This window comes from Ochotona curzoniae, unplaced genomic scaffold, assembly GCF_017591425.1.
Source record: "Ochotona curzoniae isolate NIBS_2020 unplaced genomic scaffold, NIBS_Ocur_1.0 contig_4501, whole genome shotgun sequence".
Taxonomy (NCBI): domain Eukaryota; kingdom Metazoa; phylum Chordata; class Mammalia; order Lagomorpha; family Ochotonidae; genus Ochotona; species Ochotona curzoniae.
The window spans coordinates 9,519,886-9,546,202 of record NW_024466307.1 but is presented as its reverse complement, the minus strand read 5'-3'; the positions used below and the strand labels follow the sequence as shown (position 1 = coordinate 9,546,202).

Genomic DNA, 26,317 nt, shown 5'->3' with positions numbered 1-26,317 from the left:
AACCACTGGGCTGTAACACTCACCCCAGATTCTTTGTTTTGTTTTGTTTTCTTAAACAGTTTAGATGTACATTTGTTTAGAAAGTCAAAGGTCAGTGGTTAACGAACCCTCCAGTTGGAAATTGACACTGACATTTTGTGGCCCAAGTTTTCTACCTACACAATAACTCTAACTAATGAATATCATTTGAAAGTATAAGTTATTATTATGAGTGTGACTGCAAGGCAGTTTAGTAATTAAAGAACTACTGGGACAATAATATATAAAAATACTAAAAAGAGCATCTGGGTAAGAAGCTATTAATTTGTAATGTAGGAGAAGAGCAGATTGAAAGAAGATATTTGAGAAAGTCATGCGCAAAGCAGAAATTTTAAGTCAAAGAGAATTAGAGATAAAATGAAAAATTTACTAGTCAAACTTGTGATGTTTTAAGATAATCTGGGTCTTGTTTGAAGAATGCATTCCACTTCCTATTTCAAATCTTTGGATCTGGGCTGAAGAAATTGGGGTAGAGGTACTAACAAACTTCCCCAGGAGCTGTTACTGAATTAATGCATGTAAACCACTGTTGCCTTCTTCTTCCCTTGACTTTGCCCACTGTGGGTCTTCCTCTGGTCTCAGGAAAAAAGGGAAACAATAGAGAAGGGTGGGAAAGCATGGCCGTGTGGTCCCTGGGGAGTAGGAAGCGCCATTCGAGTGTTCAGAAATGATAGTTTGTGCCTAAACTTTACAAAGTCTTGGCACATCAGGCTATCTTAGTAACTTGTTAGTCCAGTGATGTTATCAAAATGCCATTGGTGAAATGAGATCATTTGGGCTTAATGTGATCACCTTCAGTAGTGACTCAAACGCTTGGTTTCATGACTATTGGAAGGGATATAGTGTACACAGGTTTATTTTTACTTCTGTCCTTTCATCATAATCCCTAATCTAAAACATTTGTAAAATGAGTTCCATGAAGGTATAAACCTCAGAAAAGCACACCCATTTGAACCAATTTTCATTGCAGAAGGGCAATTTCCACTAAACTGACTCCTTTATCAGGTACAAATCCAGTTGTTGTTTTTTAAGTGAATTTTCAATCCCAGACCAGGAGTAGGTAAATCAGGGGTTGCTAGGTTAAATTCTTGTGGTCCAGTTTTGCACTTGGCTATCTGGTCTCGTAATTGAAATAAAACATATGTCCCTTTGTCAATAAGGATGTTTTACATCTTGTCAGAAATCTTTCCTGGTCATCTAGTGTGTCAAGCGTTCCAGCTATTTCCTTTCAGCCTGAACTAATTAGGTTCCTAGGAAGCGAGCTGACATCTTGGAAGACATGATCCCATTGTTTAATACATGGTGGTTTTGCCAGGGGGAGAGATGCTCCTTCGCGCTCCAGATGTGGCATTATTTCTGCTGGGCTTTACATCATGACCTCTGGACCATCCTGCCCAACGCGTTAGCCCAGGAGATCCTAGCGGAAGTGCTGGAAAAATCCTTGGCTCTGCTGGCCTCCAGATACGCTCGGGCCTGTCCCAGTTACAAGAGAACCCCCCAGATAAGGTAACCAAAGTTCTGAAAACCATTGCTTTCCAGGGCCACTTTTTCCTCAGTTGGTGGTAAAGCAGCATGGAATTCTGAATCTCTCGACACATATGTCCCTGTGTGGTTCATCCCCGTGTTTCTAGCACCTGGGAGGGAAATCGTACTCAAGTCTCCTGAGGCATTGAAGTGGAAATTGTAAGTGAAATAATGGAAGCTCTTTTTTTTTTCCTTCTAAAAATTGTATGTAGAATGCATTTGTTTGTAAGAAGTGTCCGAGAGCTCTTGTAAGCTCGGACACATCTATGCACAAATGTTAATAAGATTAAGAGGGAAAGTGAAAGCCCTGCAATGGAGATGAGAGCTGTGACAGTCATCAAAGTGTTCATGCCACTGGAGTATTTTATAGATTAGTGGGTGTTTTTGTTTTTTTGTTTGTTTGTTTGTTTTTCTTGTTTTAAGTCTTTGAATACAGTAGTTCATCTTGATGAAGGACACTTTTTGTCTAATCATCTTCTCCCTGAAGTATTCTGATTCCTTCTGTTCTCTTCCTTTTACTTTTTTTTTCTAACTTTTCATGCTGCATAACCCAAAGCCATTTCAACAAAATGTGAAAAACACAGAAATGAGGAGCAGCAGACACAGGGTATTAAGCCAAAGGCTGCAGCATACTACAGTCCTGTGAGTTATCTGGGCAATTAATATTACATCGATGTGCTTACATTACAACAATGATCTGTAAGAAGAGAAGGTTCCTCTTTTATAAATAGTCCGTCTAATGTGATTAAGACATACCTCTTAGCTATTTAAAATTTTTTTCCTTGGCTATATTTTAAGAGGAAACTTCGGACATCCGAGGCTTTCCTATTTCGGGGGCAAGAGGGATCATTTGCTGATCATGCCCTTGTAAAGCGTGCTGCAATTTGAAGGGTGTTTAGGTCCTGCTGCAGTGTTTCATAAGTATGGTATTTTGCACGGGCTGTTTTGAATTACTGACCAAGCTTTCATTTTTGCAAAATTGAACTCCAAAGAATAGATGGAAAATTCCTTTTGAGAGCAAAAAGTGCCTTCATTTTTCTCTTTCTGTAAGCATAAATCATTTTTGACTATGAGGTGCCAAGTCTTCATGAGATATTTATGGAATTAGATTTACTATTCGCTCATGAAATAGGTAGTATATTTAATTAATTAACTGTACTATAGAGACTTTCGGAGTTTCGTTTTTTGAATGGTTGCATAAAAAATGCCATACAAAGCTAGAATTACTACTTGTAGTTTTTAATTCACATTTTTATTTGAATAGTTAATCATAAGCCACTATTATTATAGAGTCACTTGAGTATACAGAGTGTATGTATATATGTATATTTTGAGTTAGCAGTCATTTAGCAATTAGAAGAGATATATGTGTGTATCTATATATAACACATATATCTATAAACTATATATATAACACATATATCTATAAACTATATATATAACACATATATCTATAAACTAAAATCAAACCTCCCTAAGGGTGATTCCTGACACTTTCAGTAGCCTCTAAGTGTCATCTCAATGTAATTTATATTTGTGTAAAATACAGGTTACTTTTAACTTAAATGTATGTGTGTGCATGTATGTTCACACACGGTGACCTTATACTAATCTTAGGGCCCACACAACTTATTTTTCTTCTTATCGCTTCAAACTTTCCATGCTTCATTTGCTCAACTCAATTTGGTAAATAAGAATAAATTAACTGAGGTGTGGTCAGTTCATCACCTAGTCCAATAATCTTTACACAGATCTTTGGGTCCCTAGAAAACAATGACAATAGACAAGTATATAAATAAGATTTATAATACATAATGTTTTCTAAACAGTTACTTAATATTGGAAATTTTGAGAACTTCTCCCGTTGTGCTTTTCATGTCATTGCTTCCCCTGTTCCACTTGCTAGGACAACATGTCCCCAACCAGGCAGCTTTGTTTTAACAGCTTAACACATGGGGGATGAGAACTATTGTTATGAAATTTTTCCCTACCACATTCAGATAGATAGCAGCAACTTACACAAGCCGCTTTTCTTCTAGCTTTTATTGTGTCCAGTGTAACTGTGAGAACAGACTCCCGCTCTGCTTGAACGAAATCCTGGCAATGCAACATTAACTTGTTTTGGTTTTTTTTTTAATTACTCTTAAGACCTTATTCTAGACTTCACCATCCACCTAGGGGATCGCACGGAGAAACACCTGTCACCTGGAGACTCACAGAGGTTTCCTGGAATCTTTTATCATTGCCCTCTGACGCTGTGCTAGCTAATGAAACCTCTGTCAGTTATGACATTTGCTTAGTACAAGAGTGACTGATAAAAACATGTTCTTAACATGTACTTAACATGTTCTTCTTTTGCTTTCCCGCAGACTTGATATCACAACAATTTTAATTTGCACGGAGAACATGTTATGGTCAATTTGTTCATCTGTACAGCAACTTTTGAATCCTCACCAACATAGGGATGATAAAATTTTTAAAATTCATATCCACTGTAATAATCTTCTTACAACGCTAGTCATTTTGACCTCACCCCTAACAGAACTATATAAGTAAGTATTACATACATTTGATCTTTAGCTATTATGATACTGTGATACTGTGATTTGACAAGGTCATTTCCATACTACTTACTGAATTGATTAAAGTAGGAAAGTAAAAATTTTAGAAGTGCTTTTTCAACATTACAGATTGGATCATTCTATAAAGCTTGCCTCAACCAAAGCAATTTAATTCCTCCCAAATGTATTATTCTACATTATTTTACATTGGTCAGTCCCATGAAATTAATAAGTTGCCTACACAATCAGAAACTATTAGGGCCCTGTGCGGTAGCCTAGTGGCTAAAGTCCTCGCCTTACATGCACAGTGATGTCGTATGGGTGCCAGTTCTAATCCCAGCAGCCCCGTTTCCCATCCAGCTCCCTGCTTGTGGGCTGGGAAAGTAGTCGCAAAGACAGCCCAAAGCATTGGAACGGACCCTGCACTCAAATGGGAGACCCAAAAGAAGCTCCAGGCTCCTGGCTTCGGATCTGCTTAGCTCCAACTGTTGCAGCCACTTGGGGACTGAATCAGCACACAGAAGATCTTCCTCTTTCTGTCTCTTCCTCTCTATATATCTGCCTTTCCAATACAAAAAATAAATACATCCTTTTTTTTTTTTTTTAAGAATTAAGAACAATTGGAAAGTCACTATTTCAGCTGTTTAAATGATCAAATTTTATGACTGGCCTGATCATTGCAATCATTGCTTATTGCTCAATGAGAAAAAAAAATCATACCTACTTAATTTTTACCAACATAATTTTCTATAAAAAAAAGGAATTTTAATAAACTGTTCTGGGATATTCCTGATTCTGGAAGAGACGTAGCGTTTCAATACTTTAGGTTAATCTGACACAGAGAAGTGTACGTATCACGTGGCTTCAGTGTCTCAGTTTGTAATGACAAATGAGTATGGAAACGCGCTGATTCCAGGAGAAATGTTGATATAGATTTTACTTGGCTAGACAAATAAGATGTAGATAAATCCAAAGATTTTGAACTGCTTTTGTTTCTGTTTGATTTGATTAAAACCTATGATGTTACACATGAAGTTAGACTAGGTCTTATGATAAAGCATTAATATCACTTTGCTTAAATCCTTTCTCAGAATTTTCATTTTTATCTTGAAAGACTAAATATCTTGGTTGGCAAACGTGTCACAGAATATTTCTGTTTTCTCAGGATCAATTAGGTGGGAGGGTTCTTTCCTCTAATATGTTGGTGATAGTGCTAGACAAATCTTGAATTTCAATAGACTTTGAGACTTTTGTGTTAGGGATTCTAAGAGTAACTAACTGCTGTGTTCTCATTTTTTTCCTCTGATTTTGGCTATCAAGAAGCACATTGTTTCAGACTGGTCCATGAGGTCACCCAAAATGAGGACTCATTTTAGACATGGAGAGTGCGCTCAGAAGGAATAAGCACCAGTGAGATAAATTGCCCTAAGGTTGAGATTATATACATAATGGCTTCCAATCATAAAAAGCTCTAGTCTGAAACCCGTAATAAATCCTAGTAAACTCAACTGATTTACCATAGATGAAAAAATTGCCATGCTCTCCATTGAATGGGTCATTTCACCTAAGAAGAAGGCTCTGTGAAAATCAGGAACAAAGTCGACACATTTCATGGCTTGGTCATGCTGAGCAATATTAAATTTCACGGTTTGTCACAGATGAATTGAAAAATTTTAACCCCGCAATGCATTTGTAAAACAAATAAATTATTATCAAAGATTGCATATTTTAATAGTAATAATGCAACATACATTCATAATTGTTAACCTGTGGCCTTCTGATACATTTTTAAACAAGTACGGAAGTACTCAAATCTCCATGATTTGTGTGTTAGATACTGCACTGTGACCTCATTCAGCAAATTTAAATTGCTAATTTCAACCAGGATTACAGAACATTTTACACCCAGCACTGCCTCTGGTTTTTCTTAATATAAAACATACATGGCTATGTTGTTTTGAATTATGAATAAAGGTGCTGATACACTTTATTCCTTTAAAATATTTCTGTTGAAAAAAAATTGCAAATTTTATCCATTCATGTTGATTTAACTTTGTCATTTTTTTTCCCTAGAAGATAAATCTAATTGTTGAAATGTATTTTGCTTTCTCTTGGCATAGGAAATCTCCAGGGCAGTGTGATTTTCACCAACTAGGGAGGAATATATGTGTTTTTATAAGAACCCTGTTCACTTCCTGAGCTGCTTCTCGTAGCTGTGATGTGAAAATGTTTTATTATTAACATTTTAGAAAAGACTTTGTCTCTGGCTCACATAAAATAACAAACCCACGTTCTTGAAAGAAACGTGACAATCAGGTGTTAATTGCATCCAGTGTTTGTATAAACAATATCTTACATTTGTCACTCCACATGATATGCCTTTGTACAAGTTAGGGTGCCTTATTTCAAGCAGACACTGAGTATGTTTTCCTTTCTGAACTTAACATACTACCACTGACATGCAGCAAAGGAACACATAATTGTTAATTCATTTCAAGAATGAAACCTGTTTGCTAAAATGTGTGTTCTTTTTAAGCTTACCTTTGTAGATTTCTAGTAAAATGTTGCAAACAGAGAACTTTAAGTTTGTCTTCTGGTGGGGGCGGGGTGGCGGGAATACCCCCAGAGATATAAAATATTCACCACATGCTTTCCAAATTGCTTGTTGCTTGTAGTTCTTTGGTAAATAGTTAAATTACCATTCACAGGTACTATATTCATATGCACATTCCACGGACACATTCAGGCAGTGGTTTCATATGTTGAGTTTGACTTGCATAGACTATTACATTTAGATTTTACATAGCAAGTTTAAAAATTAATTGCCTAGTCAATTAAATAGATGAAATTTGGTTTCAATTCAACAAGCATTGTTGCTATTCTAGATTCTATGATTAAGCTTAGAGGATACAGCAATAAGCTGTAATATCTGGTCTCAAGTAATTTAAGTCTGGTAAAAATTAGCTCCCCCATACACACACATATATAAATTTATTTTTAAAAAGTCTTTAAAGTAGAAACTTTTTGAAAGCTGACTCTCGCCAACATTAAGTTCATTATACAGTGAGGTTCCAGTGAAAGTGCCAATACACCAAGCAAAGAGTAAGGGCGGTTGGTTCTGATCTCATCTGGAGGGTCTGCCCATAAGGGTTCTGGATCATGACATTGCAACATGTTCCAATGCTGTGCCCAAGGCTCTGTTCCAAACTGACTAATTTTAGGTCTTAATAGGATTTTTGTCTCAGCTCAACTGATTTTTTTTCCAGCTATTTCACTGTACTTCAGAAAACAGAATATGTTGGACTGAAAGTGAGTTTTTAAAACCTTCAGAATGGCAGACACACATTGGACAGTAGTTACTCAGTTTCTCAAAATGTTGAGGATGGAGTAGACTTTATGTAAAATTTTGGCTGTATCATCTTCAGATATAGCGATGAAAACGTATGTTCACATAATAATTTATATAGAAATTTTCTTAGCAGCATTTTTATAATGGCAGAAAGTGAATGGGTAAACAAAATGTGACCTGTGTGTGTATAACAGAAAATTATCTAGCACTAAGCATGAATATTAATACATGTTGCAAGAAAGGAGACTGCAAAGTATTCAGCTGCATGTATAAGAAAATAGGAAAAAGTGGGCTGGTGTGGTGACTCAACAGGCTAACCCTCTGCCTTCTTTTGCTGGCATCCCATACGGGCACTGACTCATGTCCTTAGATATGCCTGTCACCAGGCAGTGGTTTTTTTGTGAGAGGGAAAAGGGCGGCGAAGGCTTGAACTTTACTCAGATTGCCCATTCCCCCCCCCCTAAAAAAACGAAAAGCCATATTGCAATATAACTTGGGCATGTGATTAAATGTATTACCTCTTTAATCTGTGGACATTTATTTGTTTTCTATGGTGCCTTTAAGTTTTACTACCCCCTCCAACTTTTATGTCTCATGGAAAAATATAATGCTGTGGTGCCTACGACTGTACTTTACTCTCCACTATGAATTATTTAGAGCATCCTCTCTTTTTAACTGTATACCAAAACATCATTAGAGGCTATCTAATAGCTAGCTCATAATTTCATTCCCCCATTGAGGCTTGTGGACCAATTTTCACCCTGTTATACTCTCCAGAATAATGAAACTAATTTGGGATCTTGCTGTGGAATTAAATGCTCATATAGATCCCATCTCCTCTGAGACCATTAACATCTGCCATTCCTCTCTTGAAGCCAAATAGCCTTCCTCTTAGCAGTCCAGCTGGGAAGCGATCATCAGTGGAGTGGAGGAGTTTGGATTACTGGTAGAAATGTTCTAGTAAATACTACATTGCCAGTGGATTTGCACTCCAAAAATTTTTTCACACTGAATGACCATCCTAGTATTACTAGAGCCTTCATAACTTTTTTTCCAGTGTTGAGCATAAGCCTGTATCCAGACAACCACTCAGGGAATTTCATGTCATTTTTGGCACAGCCATAGATAGTCTTAAGAACTGTTTGCACCTGTTATCACATTGATGTCTGTCTTTTGTTGAGCCCTTATCCCATATGAGACACTTGGTAAACCCTGTAGATGCATTGCCTCACATTATCCTCACACTGATTCTGCAAGGTAATTGTTGTTGCTAATCTGCATTTTACAAATGAGAAAGCTGGGGCTAAGTAAATTTCCAAGTGACATTACGCATCTAATAAAAAGCACACCCAGGATAGAATGACATATCCAGGCTCCTGCAGGGGCCTACACAGTGCCTCTGAATAACTTTTAGTGACCTGACCCTTGGGATTTGGAAACATAAATGCATTAGAGGTACAGTTATTCTGTAGGGTAACACAAAACAAGATAAAGGAGTAGAAAAATAGTGAGAGCAGTCGATGGAGCTGGCTGAACTTGACAGAATGGGCATTCCAAGGCAGGTATTGAGTTTGGGAGAAATGAGGCAGGCCCTCGTGTAACTAGACATATGGGTATACAGAACCTCCTGACACATAGATGGGAATCTAGGTTTGGGCTTTTACACAAAGCCTGTGCCTTCCTTTGAGTCCATGTTCCTTTCTAGACTCCTTGCTGCTTCTCTCCTGCCTCGCCGTACCAGCGTGCGCTCCTCTTCCTAGTTCTGTTTGCTGCTGTGTGCTCGTCCACTGTACCCTCTCTCTTTTTGCCTTTCTATACACACTTCAGTCCATCCCTGTGAGTGGCAGGGACCGAATCATTTGCACCATCACCAGCTGACTCCTAGGGTACGCATTAGCAGGAAGCTGGAATGGAAAAGCAAGTACTGGGAATCCAACGTGAGATACAAGCACCCCGAGGGGTGCCTTAATCATTGCGCTATACACCTGCTTCCCTTAACTTCCCCTTTCTGTGTATCCCCTTACTAACTCCAACTCTATGTCGTTAGGAAAAAGATAATGCTACTACTATTATTGTAACTTTTTCCCTACTTATTATCTCCTCTGTTCCTCACCTGGATTTAGGCTCTTAACATCTAGTGATTGGTCTCCTGCACTATCATCATGATTACATTTCCAGGCTTAATCATCTCTAGTTTACTGGTTTCAGTGCTGTTCACGTGATTTCTCTCACAGGCAAAACCGCCAGTGTCAGTTTCATGCTATAAGCCCTTCAGTGATTCTTCATTGCTTGGACAAAGTTCACACTGTAGAAAAACATATCCTAACCCCCAACCTGACTTCTTAAGAGCTACGCCTCTTACACAGTGGAAGGCTTGGGATGGAAATGGAAGCTTATTTAACAACTTTACTGTGATCAGAAATTTAATGGAAATATGGTTTTCAAGGAAAATATGACATATTAAAAGTAAAGACAAAAACCTCCATGAATATTTACTTAGAAGATTTAGAAGTCAGTCAGACACGCAGGGAGGAGAAGAGGTAAATTTGGACAATGCCAAAATACAAAAAGTAAGAAGTGGAGTGAAAAGACAGGGATGGGTTTTCAAAATGCGATTCAATTCTACTTAACATTTAGTATGAAAACCTTCTATTGCTGCTGTGTTATATGTAAAGAGAGATGGTAACATTTCAATTTCCATTTCCAAGTATTCCTAGTCCTCATTCATAATCCTGTGTATTCAAATGTATATCAACCTGTATAAGAATTTTATGCAACAAGTCCTCATGTCAAAATTTATACCTGAATTAAAGCCAACCTAAAAATAATAAGTCAGTCATTTGCAAAAGATGATTGTAGACCGGATATGCTAGCTGAATCTTTCTAATTTTGAAATTACACTCATGCATTTTGCAATTACATTTTTGTTTCCAACCCCTCTCTAGGCCCTTGCAACCATATATTAATTGTAAATTTGCATTACCTATTCGGCTATTTATAAATAACTTCAGAGATGAAAAGAAAGACTTTTATGCTAACATTTATGTTAATTAAGCAAATATGGCAAGACACTGACATTAGATCCAGGTTGAAGAGGATCCAATGGGTTGTAATAATACAACTTCTTATAAGAAACATAAGTGCCATTCATTGCACTATTCTTTATGCATTTATTTGTGACAAATTTCATGATGCCTGGATTCTTTTTAAATTAAATGATAATGCTATTGGTTCACATTCCCCAAGTATATAGACTGTTAGATGATAGTTCATAAAGTTCCTAAGTCCCAAGCCTTGATGCTCATGGCTTTCCAGACTTCCCATCGGATCCCTGAGTCAGCTGGTTACACAGATCCCAAGCACACAGAGTGCTTTATGGCCCTCTTGGCACAGTACCATTTTGTGTAAACGTCATTAACTAATGCTGAGTAAAAATTACATTGTGTTTCAGTCATCTTTGTATTTTCTGTTTGCTCTGAAATAATTGTTTGTGTCTCCTTAGGACGTTTCGGGATGGCATGGATGAGTCGGCTTCTGATTCCTTAAACTCATTTTTTAAGCAACCATTACATTGGGTTTCTTGCCTTTCATTCTTCTACCCTTCTTTACTCAGGTGAGTTCCTTCTTAATGCTGTACTGTCTAAAATCCTGTAATTGTTTTTACAGTTTAGTAGAAACTTTTACTCATGGATACAAATGCATGTAGGAACTTAACAGTTTTTTACCATCAGGCAGTCAGAAAACGTGGTTTTCTCTCATTTTCTAGCTCGGGATCTCAAGGGCCCATAAGAATTTCGCTGACTCACAGGTTTAATAACAGAATGAAAAATGAAATTTTTTTGCTCTTTTTAAGCTAATTGCTTAGCACTTTTTTTTTAAGATTTATTTATCTTTATTGCCAAGTCAGATATATAGAAAGAGAAGAGACAGAGAGGAAGATCCTCCATCCGGTGATTTACCCCCAAGTGACTTGTTCTGTGTCGCAATTTGAGAACTCTCCCACATGGTAACAGGCCTTGGGACCCAGTATGCAGGTGGGAGACCTGGAAGAGGCTCCATGCTCCTGGCTTCGGATCGGCGCAGCTTGGGCTGTTAGGGTCACTTGGGGAGTGAATCAGCAGATGGAAGATCTTCCTCTCTGTCTCTCCTCCTCTCTGTATACCTGATTTTCCAATAAAAATAAACAACTTTTTTTTTAAAAAAAAAAAACCCTCTTTCTTTATTTATGACCAAATATTTTGTCATTTCTCTAGCTAATTATTAGATGTAAATGACAAATCTGGGTTATGTATGAAAGTAACTCAGCCTGAGACAGAAGGAGAGAGAGGGGTGGCTTGTGCGATTGTGATTCAGAGCTTACATTTTCATTTACGTCTCTTTAAGTTAAAGAAGAAAATTGTTTAAATTATGAAATCGACTTCCAGGGTTATCAGATGACATTTGTAGTATTATGCAGAATGTCAGTTTGATTCATCGTGAAATATATCATTGTAAAATAGCCTTCTTTGATATCTAAAGTTGTGATGTCAAGCATAGCTGTAGGAGTTGCTGTTGCCTCTCAGAAAGACACTATCAGTGATTTCACCATCTAAGTTAACCGATTTTCTCTCGCGAGGGAGGAACAAGAGTTCCACCCATCAGTAGAGATTGTGAAAATCGTATACCCCTCAAACCTTTGCTTATACAACAGACATCTACTGCTTGCCTCCTGTGTGGTGGTCCCTGCTTTAGTGCTACTGGAGAATCCTGCACCCAACCTTTGGCTGATTTTTAGACAATGGAATCATCCAAAATGAAAGAGTTCATTTGCCACAATGAGGAAATAAAAGCAAGTCCTTAGCTGTAGACTGGATGCTTACCCTGTAAGCTGTGTCCCAGGGATTGGAGATACAAGCAACCTGAACAAATGAGACCATGGAAGAACATCAGTCTGCCTTAGTGCACAGATGCTAAAGCATCAAGGCTGATTTCTGCTTATTGAATTATGTTAATTAGAAATGCCATGACAAAGTACACCCATTAAATAGTTGAAATATATGCAAACACATTTAGTGATGTAACTACATATTATTTACACGTGTTTGGCTAAAATGTTAAAAGATCTTTGCATCATTTTTTTCCAGTCCTGAGATTATCTCCGTAGAGAAAGATAACAAAACTCCTTTAAACAATTGCTTTACCTGTTTTCCTAGATAAGTTTTATAGGATGGTTGATGGATGCCTAAGGGTAGGCAATAATATGGAGACCTATTTCTCACTCCCACACCCGCGCCATTATGGCATTTCCCCTCATCTTTTTAGCCATGTCCTTCCTTTTGTTCTCTGAATCACACAACTTTTGCTCTGTAATTCATGCAAGAAATCATGTAGTTGAAATCAGTCCTTACATACCTGCTATAACTTTACAATTAGTGAAATCCTAAATTGTCCCCTGATAGAAGTGTCCACATCACCTTCCAGCATGCGAACCAAGTCCTGTAGGAAGCCATGGGGATAGAAAAATACAAATTTCCAAGAAGATTCTTGGGCGTTTCTCCTCCTTTCATCCATTGGTTCCTAAACCCATGTAGTTGGGGTCACTGTACCATGCAGTAACTGTAAGCAATTAAAAATGATCAAACCTTGAAAGTCAGGGCCCTAATAGAACTGAGCAACATCCCTAAACTGTGCATTCCAGTCAGATTCCCATATCATATTGTTCTGGCAACTTCTGTGTGACATGCATATGATAGATCAGAGAGTCCCAAGGTCCGTGGCTGAGCAGTAAGACTGTTCAGATGTCAGCCTGAGTCTACAGCAGAACATTTTCTTTGAATGGACTTTACTTCATCAAGTTCAAGTTGGAATACGATGCCCTGATGCAACTGAGGTTTAACTTTTTGCTGCAATATGGACACGTACCAAAACATTTACAACAATCCTAAGTGATCTACTTGGCAAATTTGCACAAAGTAAACATACAAGAGTACAGCCAAGATTTTTCACAATGACTCTACAAACATTTGGATAGATTTATAAACCAGTAATGATTGAATTTTGTTTTTATTTGCAGTTGAAAAAAAATCATTTTTTAAGTTTTGATTTATTTCTATTATTCAAAATCAGAGAGAGGGAGAGAGAACTCACTCCCATTTGTTGGTTCATCCCTGAAATGCTTGCAGCAGCCAGGGCTGGACCAGGCTAAAGCCAGTAGGTCGAAATTTGATCGTGGTTTCCCACATTGATGACAGGGACTAAGTTCTTGGACCATCATTACTGCCTCTGGGGGTTCACGTTAGGAAATTATAATTGGGACTGGAGCTGCCATTCAAATCCAGCCACTCTGGTTTGGGCTGCAGATGTCACAAGCAAAGTCTTTAGTCACCGTTGCAATCAATGTCTGCCCCAGATTAAAAAAAAAAAAGTTTTTGTTTCGGCAATTGATGACACAGAAGCGTAACACTTATTAGAGTAGAAACCGAATACAATCCAGCCTCAACTTCCTCCCAATACAAGATCTGTGAGTTCTACTGGATTCATGGATTTTCTATTCTTTGTATCATAGTGGAATTCAACATGTACATATTTGGTGTGTGTATATATATATATATAATTTCCCTTTCTGTCATTTTTTGTGAGACTAATCTCACTTTTGCAGCTCTGGCAGCTCAGAAGCTGAAGGAACATATGCTTTACCATATGCTCCACACAGACCCCTCAGTGGATTTCTCCCGCAGAGCTCAGGGATTCAGGAATGTTTGCACTATTTTATTTTTCCTCATCGTGAGGCACTCCACTGTACATTTCAAAATCTGTGATAAGTTGAAAGATCCAAGAATTGAGGTACGTTTCAACAAACAGCATCCCATCTGGGCAAATGAGAGATTTTATTTATAACCAGGTATTCAGACACAGGGGTATGAAATGACATTTGAGTCGTTTTGTTTTATTACATGACTGAGGGGCCGACGGAAACACTAACCACCTACATTCTATTCCCCCACAGAGCAGGCAGATTGGGAAAAACCCTCTCTGCCTTAAACTCTTCTGTGGTGCCAAAACCCCCACCACAAGATAACAAGGTCCCTCGGGATCTTGATCTCACAGACCACCTGTCTTTCTCCAGTCCCCTGGATCCTTCAGTTAAATGTGTCCCTTAATTAGTGCTCATTACAAACATAATATGTGGGTAGGAAACATTCAAAAAAGCAAGGCAGTTTGAACACATGTCTCACCACCAGCTAGCTGCTTCTCACTTTCTGAACCCCAAAGGAAACTTCTAGAAGTCAGCACCTGGGGTTTAGGGTGGAAGTAGGGATGGCCATATAAGGCAAGAATCAGCTTCCAGTTTTTAGTCCAGAGGGCTCACCTATGTGTTCTTCGGGTGCCACAACGCTTTGGACCCCCTGCAAATGGCAGGCTACATGGGGGAGGTAATTCAGTGTTTCCCAAAAGCTCAGAGCAGACAGGCTTGATTCCTCCAGCCCTGGAGGTAAGAAACGTCCCTCTTTCTTCACCAGTTACATGAGCTAATACTCCCCTGATGTATATGAAAGAACTCCCTCTGTTTTGAGATACGTCATCAGAGTTTTGCATGTAAGTCTGAGATGGTTCCACTTCCAAGTACAAGGTGAAAAATTCTGTGTGTGATAAAGTTATGTGATGTTCCAAATGCCCTTCCAAACCTCGGGAGGTGCTTTAAAACTTTTTTTTTTTCTTTGTCTGCCAGTCATTCCACTTTTTCTTATAATAAGTGATTTGCCAAACCGTCCGTTTTAATTTTATTTTTATTTGCTTAAGAAATAAAGAGGAAAAGAGTGATGGTTGACAGCTCTTGATCTTGTGATCCACACACCAGTGTCTACCACGGCAAGGGCAGGGCCAAGGAGTGCCATCTGGGTCTCCCATTTGGGTACAGTAGCCCACTACTTGACCTCTGCCTCCCAGGACCTGCACTGATGGGAAGCTGGAGTCAGGAACCTGAGCTGGGACCTGAATCCAGACACTGGTAGGGAATGATGTGGGTATCTCAAACTGGAGGCTGCATACCCACTCTACATCATCTTTTTTTTTTCACCCAAATCTTTACCTATCCTTTTATGAGAAAGAAAACATCGGATGACATTTATAGAGCCTTTAGATGTGCTTGGTTCACTGATATTATCCGTGGTATATAAAACAAATGCTTTCATCAGACTTTTACCTGGGTGGAGAGATAAAAACTTTGTGATAATAAAGTTCTAAAATGTGTATATTTTTCATAAATGCTTTAATTTAATATGAGGCAGATCACTATCTAGAGCAATTTGTAATGAAGAGTTCATGGAAGAAGTAAAAGTATTTTCTATAAATTCAAGGTATACAAAGGTCAATGCATGAAGTGCGTATTCTGGCTGCTGTAACAAATCTGCCTTATATGGGTGGCATAAACACGCGTTTACTTGTCATAGTTGTGGATGCAGCAAATCTAAGATGAGGTTCAAACAAAATCTGGTTCCTCTGAGGGCTTTTCCTCCAGCTAGTTTTTGGGATCTTCATAATGGAAAGGGCAAACTAGCTCCCTGACCCCTTAGAAGGACACAGATTTCATTCTTGGAGAGTCCGCATCTCTGGATGCAATCCTGTTCGAGTTAAGGTTTCCACCATATGGATCTGCAGTGAGTACGAGCACATTCAGTCCTTTACCAAGGCAGTCCGGTTGGCCCGATAGCCGGACAAAGGCACAGGAGTAGGAAAGATGATGGTGGTAGCCAGTGCTGCTCCAGAAAGCACTGCGTACGACAGTCACTCACAATCTACTGGAGAGGATTTGGTGGGAAATGCACAGGGTATAGGCAGCTGGCCTACTTTTTCTTAAGAGTCCTATGTCCCGTATGGGATACCCAGATTTGACTGATTCCGGCTCCAGCTTGGACCTTAGCTCTCTAACAATGCAGATCCTCAGAAGCAGCAGCAGTGACACAGGTAATTGACCTGTCGCACAAGTGGAAGATCTTCATGAAGCTCCTGCCTCTTGGCTGCAGCCCTGGCCTGGCCCTAAACACTGGGGCAACTGGAGAATAGACCAGCTGTGTGTGTGTGTGTTGAAACAATCACACTAATTTAGGTACCCATGGCTAGATTTCTGGTGGAATCAAGCACAGACTTTGCATTTGAATAAGTTCTCAGGTCTGATGTTGGTCTGGGGCCCAAGCTCTGGAATCTGCCAGTGCTAACAGCATTGATAAATTATTGATTTACAAGCTCAGAAAGCTTGTGACTATCCACCACTGATAATGCTGTGAATTGTCTGTCTCAGTGATACCGTTTGCTTTGTACTTCTTTGCACACTAAAGCCTGTGACATCCATTCACACCTCTGAATCACATCTTTCTTTCCCAAATACCACCCTGTTCCCTTAGTTGTCATGGCTGCTACCCAGTGCAGTGTAGTTTGACTTTTTGCCTTGTTACTGTTGAAACCTAAATTCCCACATTTTGACCTTTAGCCAACATAAATGTTGAGAGGCGAAGAGTGATACTCCTGGGTTCTAATTTCTGTGTATGTGGTGATGTGGGGGACCTGATTTTGATTTTCTGTTCACCACTGATGATAACAGGACAAGTAAATGCTTATTGGTTTGGGAATTATTTCTCCTTGATGAAATGATTAGCCAAGTAAGTAGCATTGTGACTGTTGGCAGCAGTTGTGATAATTGTGTGTTGGTTTAAGGCTTTACATGTTAAGTAATTAGATTACATTTGACCCTTGACAGGGCTTTGAATTCCTTTAGTGTTATCAGCAATCATGGTACAGAACAAACTACAAAGTAGCCAAAATCTGCTGGAAAATTCTTTGCATGAGAATGAAGGGAAGTAATAGCACTTAGTAGGAATTCATTATGTATTTGATGGATGAACAAATAAATACATTCAAAATAAATGCATAAATAATTTCTCCTCTCTCCATGAAACAAAAACAGACACAGTTCCATGAAATATAGGCATGGTTATTTTGTATCCGCTTTAAATTTGGCAGGCTCCCAAATGTTAATTTGCTTTTAGCTAGTTGAGATTAAATGTAATTCCTTCCCTGAGCAACCCTAAAGTAAGCAAGCATGAAAGCATTTTCAGAGTAATCTGGGAGGAATTGACATTTAAAGGAGTTAGCATTACATCTGTACTTTAAGGCTATTAATTTCCTAGATAAATTAACTTCATTACCCCATCTTTATCTTGCATTTTGAAAGGACTCCATCAGCTGGAGGCCTGGAAACCGAGGGTCAATTGAGACTGCTCTTATCCCAGCCAGGCTGTAATTGGAACCTGCTCCTGGAAACGCTGCTGCAGTGTGATGGTCTCTTACCGAGGATCCTGCTCAAGGGCTCAAGTGAGTATCGGGATTTCTCATAATGTCCTCAGAGAACCCGGTGTGCTCAAGGTGAATGAAGATGTTTTTCCTAGTCAAGTTATTAGTAGAAAGATGTAAACCAGCTGCCAACATTAATAGTCTAAGGTTTCACAACAGTCATGATATTGATTGGCTTGACTAACCTGTTTAAAATAACGTTTTCGAAGACTTTGAATAAGGCAAAATCATACATATACATGTATATGAGTGTGTATATATATGTATAATCTACAGTATATTGGCTATGAATATTATGGATATGTAGATGTATAAAATCTCAAAGGAAGAGACTAATTCATTCCCCAAATGACTGCAGTTTTTGAAGCTGGGCCGTGGGCACCTAGGAATTCAATTCAAGTTTTCTAGTCAGTGGGAACTCAACTCAGGTCTCCCATGCAATGACCAGGGCTGTGCTAGGGAGTTAGGAACTTAGTCCATGAACCCAACAATATATACTGCCTTGGTAAGGAGCTGGAGTCAGCAGTGAAACTGGAACTCTAACCCACGAACTCTAATATTAGATACGGACATTCCAGGGCTATCTTAAACTGTACCAAAGACTTGCTTCTGAAAAACAGTATCTTTGTATGACATTATTCTAGCATCACTACAATTCTCTAGAAATGTATCAGTAAGAAAATTTTAGGAACACTGTGATATTTCTAGAGAACAAGTCTGAATCTCTTTCTCTCTGTCTCTCTCACACACACACACACATTACATAGGAGCAACCCTAGACATTTTTAGCATATCCTGAAAACTGCTTATGTAGCTTAAAAACAAGCAAACTGTGGTTTACAGTCACATCTATTGGGGCATAGAGAAATACTGAGAAAATTACAAATGAAGATTGAGAAGCAATAGAATACCACTTTTGTCTTAACTGTGCGTTCTGGTTTTCCCTATACATGCTACTTTGCAAAAAGGTTAATCATGTTATGCTAATGTGATCTCATATCCTATCACTCTCCTCCTTCTAAGAAAAAACTTTCAACCATTTTCACATATCCCTCTGCATTTTTGCTGTTGTACACCACAGATGAATACAGGTTAACCTCATCAATCGCTAGTTTCAGTGTAGGTTTTTTAACCAAGATCTTTTTTTCCTCTAGATTCCTAACACTTTGAAGACCAAATCCAAGTCTTTTAGCTCTTACATGTGATCCCAGACTTTTGTGACATTTTTTCCCACTATTCCCTTGGACACATCTTCCTACTCACTCCTAATCCCACTTATAGTCCTCAACGTCACATGTGTGTGTTCCCTCCACACCATGGCCCATGCATTTGTCATATTTGGCATTAATCAGTCTAGTAGTATCTGTTGATGTTGTATGTCTTTTTTATTTTATGAAGATTTACTTACTACCTCAAAAGGCAGGATTACAGAGAGATGTCCCATCAGGTGGTTCACTCCCCAAATAACCATAACAGCCTAGGCTGAACCAAACCCAAGACAGGAATCCAGAACTCACTCCAGGTCTCCCGCTTCGTTTGAAGGGTGAGAATCACTTGGAACATTTTCTGCTGCTTTACCAGATATATTATCAGGGAGCTGGGTTGGAAGTTGAACAGCCAGGTCTCCTGCTGGTGCTCCCATGGGATGCAAGAGGTGTAGACCTCTTGATCAGGACACTACAGCACTAGATGCTATGCTCAGTGTTTCAGATCTTTGCACACTCTCTGCACACCGATTTCTTCCTCCCTGGAACTTCACAACCTCTATTATCTATTCACGCTTAGCAACATGGGCGCTTCAAACAGCTTGAGGAAAAAAGAATTATAAGTCTACTTTGGTGCAAAAGCCTATGCGATGCTCTTTCATATGTGTTTTTCATTAAGTTTTTGAAGATCCATAGTGTGCCTGATTTCAAACTATTTTGCTCCAAAGTAAACTTATGTTTAAATTCCTAGGCCATGAACTTCTGGAAATGTCTTGTTATTATATTTGTATGTGAATGGGACAAATGTCACCAGGTCCTACCAGCCTGTTGGTATGAAAATGAAATCCATGGCCCTCCCTTGTACAGATCCCGCTAGTATTGCTGATAATTTGTGATTATCAGATCTAGTCCCCCTGCCCCCATGTTGTTCTCACCCATCCATCTTGACATTTGCTTCCTAAAAACCGCTTGGAAGAGGTACCACTTGTCAGAATTTTTTTTTTCTCCATTGCAGCTCTCAAAAAAAAATCACAAAACTATATGATGCCAGAGGTTTCCAGGACTCCTGGAGCTCACTGCGCTCCATGCAGAGGTGCATTCATGACCCGCTTGTCCGAGCCCTGAATGTGATTCTATTCCTAACGTCCTAAGCAGCTCTGGTCCAGCCGCACATTCCACAAAGATCACCTGAAAGCCATCTCTTTTAGCTTCACGCTGTCATTGCCTCTCCTTGGGATAAGCTAACAAAAGCAACATTTCTGTTTACTCATCAGGCATCAGGTGCTAGGCTAAGCATGCCATGTTTATTGGCTAATTGGATTCTTTGGATAACTTTATAAAACATGCCATTTCTCTTCTCAAGTTGAAAGGAATGTTGGAGCAAAAATGAATATTGCTTGCCCAGATATACACAAAGCTGATGCAGAGGGGCTGGGACAGAGGGGTAGGCCTCGCTCAGTTCTGAACCCAGCCAGAGCTTTCTATCCCTTCCCTTCTATTGCAAACACTCATGCAAGTGAAATCCTGGAGAGGAAGGTGCATGTCCTAAAGACAGGTTATCTGCCAAGCCTGGGATTGGATCAACCCTGATGCACATGAATTTTAAACTTGCCTTCCCAGCCATGTCATCAGGGCCCTTTGTAGATTGTCAGATTCCTCCTCAAGCAAGCACACCTCCTTTTACAGAGAGCCCAGTAAGCAGTACTTAGCCAGTAGTGGTCACTTGGAATTTAAAACACAGAGCTTCCTTTATGCTCCATAATCTTTCAGATATGGTGGTTACAAGACCTGGATGATATCTGATACCACTGGGAGACATTCTCTGATAAAAATCATTGAAATTCTATTGTTCTATTGGTTGAATTTTGTAGAACACTCTGGAAAATCAATTAAGATCAAATCTTTTTACTACACTGATACCGCCACTAAGTACAGGAAGAATAAGTATACTAAATGTATTTAACCATGTTTTCTTATAAATGTATCCTGTATTTACTTACCAAAAATATTACATCTACCTTGGAATGTGGATAATGGGTTGTTTTATATAAGAGACTTATAGTTACCAAAGGTGCTGTGAATGTATGTTTCATCATGATTTTTTTCTAATTCATTTATTTTTATTGAAAAAGCAGATCAGATTTGCAAAGAGGGGGAGCTACAGAGAGAAAGATCTTCCTTCCTCTGATCCACTCCCCTAGTGACCACAATAACTGATGCTGAGCTGATCTGAAGTTAGTAGCCTGGGGTTTCTGCCGGGTCTCTCACACAGGTGCAGGCTCCTACAGCTTTGGGCAGTCCCTGACTGCTGTGATTCTTAAGAACATTCGCCGAAGCTTCTCAAGCACTCATCACCTGTTGGATTGTGTGGCTGCTCTGGCATGATGTTGCACTGAATTTTACTAGTTACTTAAAGTACTGTAAAGATGAGCTGACAGGATTTGCTAATCAATTAATTGGCCAATTTATTAAGCTCCAATAGAACTCTTATCATTTTCAGGTTAGAAATAATCTACTTATGCTTATATTAACTATATTGAAGTAGAAATTATTATGCCTATCAAAACTATAGTATTTTTATGTAAATTTTAATTGAATTAAACATTTTACAGTATTTCTGAATTCTGAGGTCTGAATACACTACTGAATTCTGTTAAGTACACTTTTTCTTCATGAACAGCTGTGTAATTACTATAAAGACGAAAATTATCTCACAGCGTTAGTGGTACCTGGAAACCTGCAGCTTTTGGTTTTGATTTGAGAAAATTACTTCTCACAATTTCTATTTGCTTTTCTTTTGTTTGCAGATACATTTTTTATTTATTTGAAATGCACAGTGCAAGAGAGAAAGAGATCTATCTACTGGTCATTCCCTAAATGATCACAATGGCCAGGACTGGTCTAGGCCAAAGCCAGGCAACAGGAACGCCATCTTGGTCTGACACGTGATTAGCAGGGTCCACAGTGCTTGGGCCCTGGCCTGCTGATTTCTCAGGTACATTAGCAAAGAGCTGCATCAGTAGCAGAGCTACAGAATTAAAAAGGACTGCTCGCTGCCCATTTGTCTTCTGGCTGCCCCACCCTCAACCCAAGCTCCCTGCTAATGTACCTGGAAAAGTAGCGGAGGATGACCTAAGTGTTTGGGCCCTGACACCCACTTGGGAGACATGGAAGAAACTCCTTATTAGTTATTTAAAACAGAGTTCTGATTCTTACGATATTATTATGCTCAGTTAATTCCCACAATGTGGTTCTTTACCGTGAGCTGAAAACACCAGACACAACATGGTATCTTAGGAGGTTTATTCCAGCCGGGAAGGAATAGGATGGATGTCGTGGGAGATCAGCGGGAAAGAAGGAAGGAAAGGGAAACCGGAAGGAGAAGAGAGAGAGAGCCACACCCGGGGGCCTTTTTGTCATTCAGGTGAGCCTGCAAGGTGTGGGGCGGGGGATTGGGAGGGATTGTGGACTGGCGTGAATTTTGTGAGCTGTGAGGAAGAGGAAATGGCTCTGGGTCCAGGGTGGGTTATTCCAATAACTTCTTACACTCCTGACCCCTGCCTAGGCTGACCGTTTCCCAGCTCTTTTCAACCATTTGCCTTTCAAGCAAATAAACTAAATAGTAAAAACAAAGACTATTGCCTGATGTCTCAAGTGGCAGTTCAACCTGTGAAACCACAATCGTTTAAGAGACGCAGCAGAGCCTATACGGAAAGGACAGTGTTTAATATGAGGGGCAGCTTCACTGAGGATCAGAAAATACCCAAAGTAAAAAAACAAATGACAGAATCTTTATATGTAATATATGCTGTAGGCCAAGGTATTCTAGGAAATGGAGTTGTATTTTTGCCCTGGATAACAACTCCTCCTGTAGGAAAATATGTTACCTCTTGAGAGATGATTATATTGCTAACAGTAGCAGCAGCACGCTAGCAAACAGATAATATAATATTTAATATGCTATAGAGAGTTATAAATGCTTTAAATATGTTTATGAGATCCATATAACATCTCTGTGACAGTACATCCCCCAATAACAAATGAGGAAAGCGAGACAGAGAAATCCACACATGTAAGTAGCAAAGTGGAGTTGAATCCGGCAGCTACATTCCCAAGTCTGTACTTCCACCTACCCCATCCGTGTCCCCGCAGTGTTCACCACACAGCAGTGTTGCACAATCCAGGAATGCTGTTAGGAACCTAAGAAAAGATCATTTCAGTACTATATTTTTTATACTTCTTTTTACTTTGTAACAAAATATGTAAAGTTAATCAAGAAGCAAATTTAGAGATAATTCTACCTAAATGGCTGCTACTGCCGAGCGATGGTTGACTTGACAGGCGAACTCACTTCAAATGCCGTTGTCTTACATTTTCCTGTTCTCTTAGGCAGTGAACAGAAACTTTGGCGTTTTGTTGTGCTTAGGGAGTGTATGTATATGTATTCCATTTTACATGTATGACCAAAGTGCTTTTTCTATCACTGTCTTGAGGGAGATTACATAAAATAAAAATGTACTCCTTCTAGGTGTTGTTAGTCCACCTAGCACTGACGGCGTTTCCTAGGCTGTTTTTACCAGTAACAACATCTGCGTTACAGGATGCTGTTGAATCTTCTTAGTATTGTTCATTTGATTTTACTATTTTTATTAGGAACAGTAAAATACATTTTGTTTTTACCTTTGTCCTTTCCAAATAGGTTCTTACCCAAGAAAGGTAGTGGTCTAGTCCGGAGGTATTAGGGGCTCCATTGGGGTATTCCTGTTCCAGAAATGGCAGCATCTAGAGTCCTCTGAAATCTTCTGGAGGTTGGGGTGCTGCTGCTGGTAGTAGGGTATGCTTACAGAAAACAGGACCTTTGGTCATGGAAGTACAAACTCCAAAACTGATGACATAATTAAAACTGCAGATTCTGATTCCAGAGGGCTTGGGTGGAGCCTGAGCTTACATATTTGTAGTCAGTTTGCAGGTGGGGCTGCTCCAGGTGCTACTGTCCCCATTAGCAACATTTTGAGCAGCAAGGATATTGAATCAAGTATTTGTTGCTATAGATGGCCAATGAATTTGAAGATGTGGCTTGTCCTTATAACATAGTATAATCTTATAAAGAGGCAGTTTAAGGCCTGGTGCAGTGGCTCAATGGCTAAACAGCTAACTCCTTATCTTGCAAGCACTAGGATCCCATATGGGTTCCATTTATTGTGCAGGCTGCTTCACTTCCCATCCAGCTCCCTGCTTGTGGCCTGTGAAGGCAGTCAAGGATGGCCCAAAGTCTTGTGACCCTGCACCCACATGGGAGACCCAGAAGAAGCTCCTGGCTCCTGGCTTGAGAGCAGTTCATCACTTTTGTGGCCAACTGAGGAGTGAATGGAAAGTCTTTCCGTCTCTTCTTCTCTCTGTAAATCTGATCTTATTTTGCAACCCAGGATCATATGTACTCTGGTGTGAGGTTGCACCATAAGTTTGTATATTTTACACTATCAATCTTTTGCAGAAGTGGCTAGAAGAAAGGGACAATTTCTCCACCACTCTCCCATACGCTCTGGAAGAGTGTTTCTGTCGAGAACATTCCTCCTCTTCTATCGGGCAACTCTGAATCATCTTCCAGCTGCAGTGTCATTTCTAGGAAATCATCACTGGTTATTTATCTAGGGAAGGTCCCCCATACTTCTTCTAATTGCAACTTTAACTGAAATGCTAGTTGGTATAATTTTGAGTTTAATGTCTGCCTCAGCTTCTCATTGATTTCTCATTGGTTGTTAGCTATTCTCCTCACCAGAATTGTGCTTAAAACAAATCACTTCCACCAATTTCTCAGGTCTTCCCTTTCTTGGAACTCTTCCCCTGATGCTGTGACAGAGGTTTCTATCTTTTATAAATTTGGGGGATGGCTGGCACCATGGCACAAATGCTAATTCTCAGCCTGTGATGCCTGCATCTCATATGGGTGCCAGTGGGTGCCTGGTCTAGTTCCCTGATAATGGCCTGGAAAAGCAGAAGAGGGTGAACTAAATACTTAGGCTCCTGCACCCGTGGGAGAGGCCAAGGAGAAGCTGCTGACGCCCAGCTTTGAACCAGCCCACCTCTGGCCATACCTGCCATTTGGGGAGTGAACCAGTGGATGGAAGATCTCTCTTCTTCCCTACCTCCTCAATCTGCTCCTCCCTCTCTCTCACCGTAATTCTGACTTTCAAGTAAAATAAGTAAATCTTAATTTTAAAAAATATCTAAATCTTGCTTTGCTCACTGAAATTGTCCACATGAAGATTTGTGTGAGAAAATAACTGAGGTTGTTGTATCCTTTGTGTTGCTTTCCATTTTAACAGTGTCAGCTCAAAGAACCTGCTGAAAAAGAATGTATTGGGTAGCCAACGGCCGGTCCGATTTGTATAACAATTCTCTTTAATTCATCCTCTCAACTTGAGTTTTCTTATTTCTAAATGTGGGTGTAATGCGGATCCTCTGCATTTTTTTTTTTAGCTTTATAAGGATAAATAGACATAAAACACCTAGTACCTTTGTAGATATTTTATTTCTGTTAATTTTTCTACTTGCTCATGCTAAGTACCCGGGAAAATATGCCTGATAGTTGGAACACAGAAGCAGATCCATTCCAAGGCTGTCTAGATTATATTATTGAGATCGTCAAAACAAAAAAGTTGAGATATACAGGTTGTTGTTCTTAATTGGATAAATACTTTGAGCAAAATATGAATCATGCTTATTATCCAAACAAAGAGAAATCATTGTTTTCCCTTTCAGTCTAGCCTACAGATAAGTAGTACAGAAACTCCTAGATGGGATTTTTGAGGGAAGCAGTAATTGAGCCAAAGTAGGGTTGAAAATGGCAATTAAAATAGTTAAATTCCTTAAATAATTTTATTAAGGGGTTAATTGATTAACCTCTTCATTCTAAAATGACAGAATCTGTTGCTGTAACATAAGTATGTACGAGACTATTAGCATACTCCCGAGTTTTACTGCAAATGTGAATTTTCCCGTAGGACAATTTTTAGTTTTTTATTGTCTGGATTTTTTTTCCCAATTTACAGAATTAATGAGTGTATGCTTTTTAAATGAGAAAGAGTCCTTCTCCCCCTCACCAAACAAAAAAGTTCACCTTCAGATAAAGTATACTAACATCCAGGGAAAATAGTATTGTACTTTGATGTCTTCATGACTCCTCTTGGGTTTTTTTTTTTTTTGTCCCCAGCATAAATATCCAAGAGGATCTCAGAAACAATATTGGGTTAGATGAGCCATGGATCTGAAAGAATGTGGTATTTCTCTTGCTATGTAAATATTAATCAAAT

General features: G+C 39.2%; 1 protein-coding gene across 1 annotated transcript in view; it reads left to right on the top strand.

The window, feature by feature from the left end:
* KIAA0825 (KIAA0825 ortholog) overlaps positions 1-26,317 on the top strand; it is a 138,518-nt gene that overhangs the window by 84,933 nt on the left and 27,268 nt on the right. The window contains exons 10-13 of the mRNA XM_040985897.1: positions 1,355-1,545; positions 3,933-4,115; positions 10,976-11,086; positions 17,681-17,820. Of these exons, the coding sequence (XP_040841831.1) occupies positions 1,355-1,545; positions 3,933-4,115; positions 10,976-11,086; positions 17,681-17,820 (625 nt within the window). The remainder of the gene's footprint in view (positions 1-1,354; positions 1,546-3,932; positions 4,116-10,975; positions 11,087-17,680; positions 17,821-26,317) is intronic.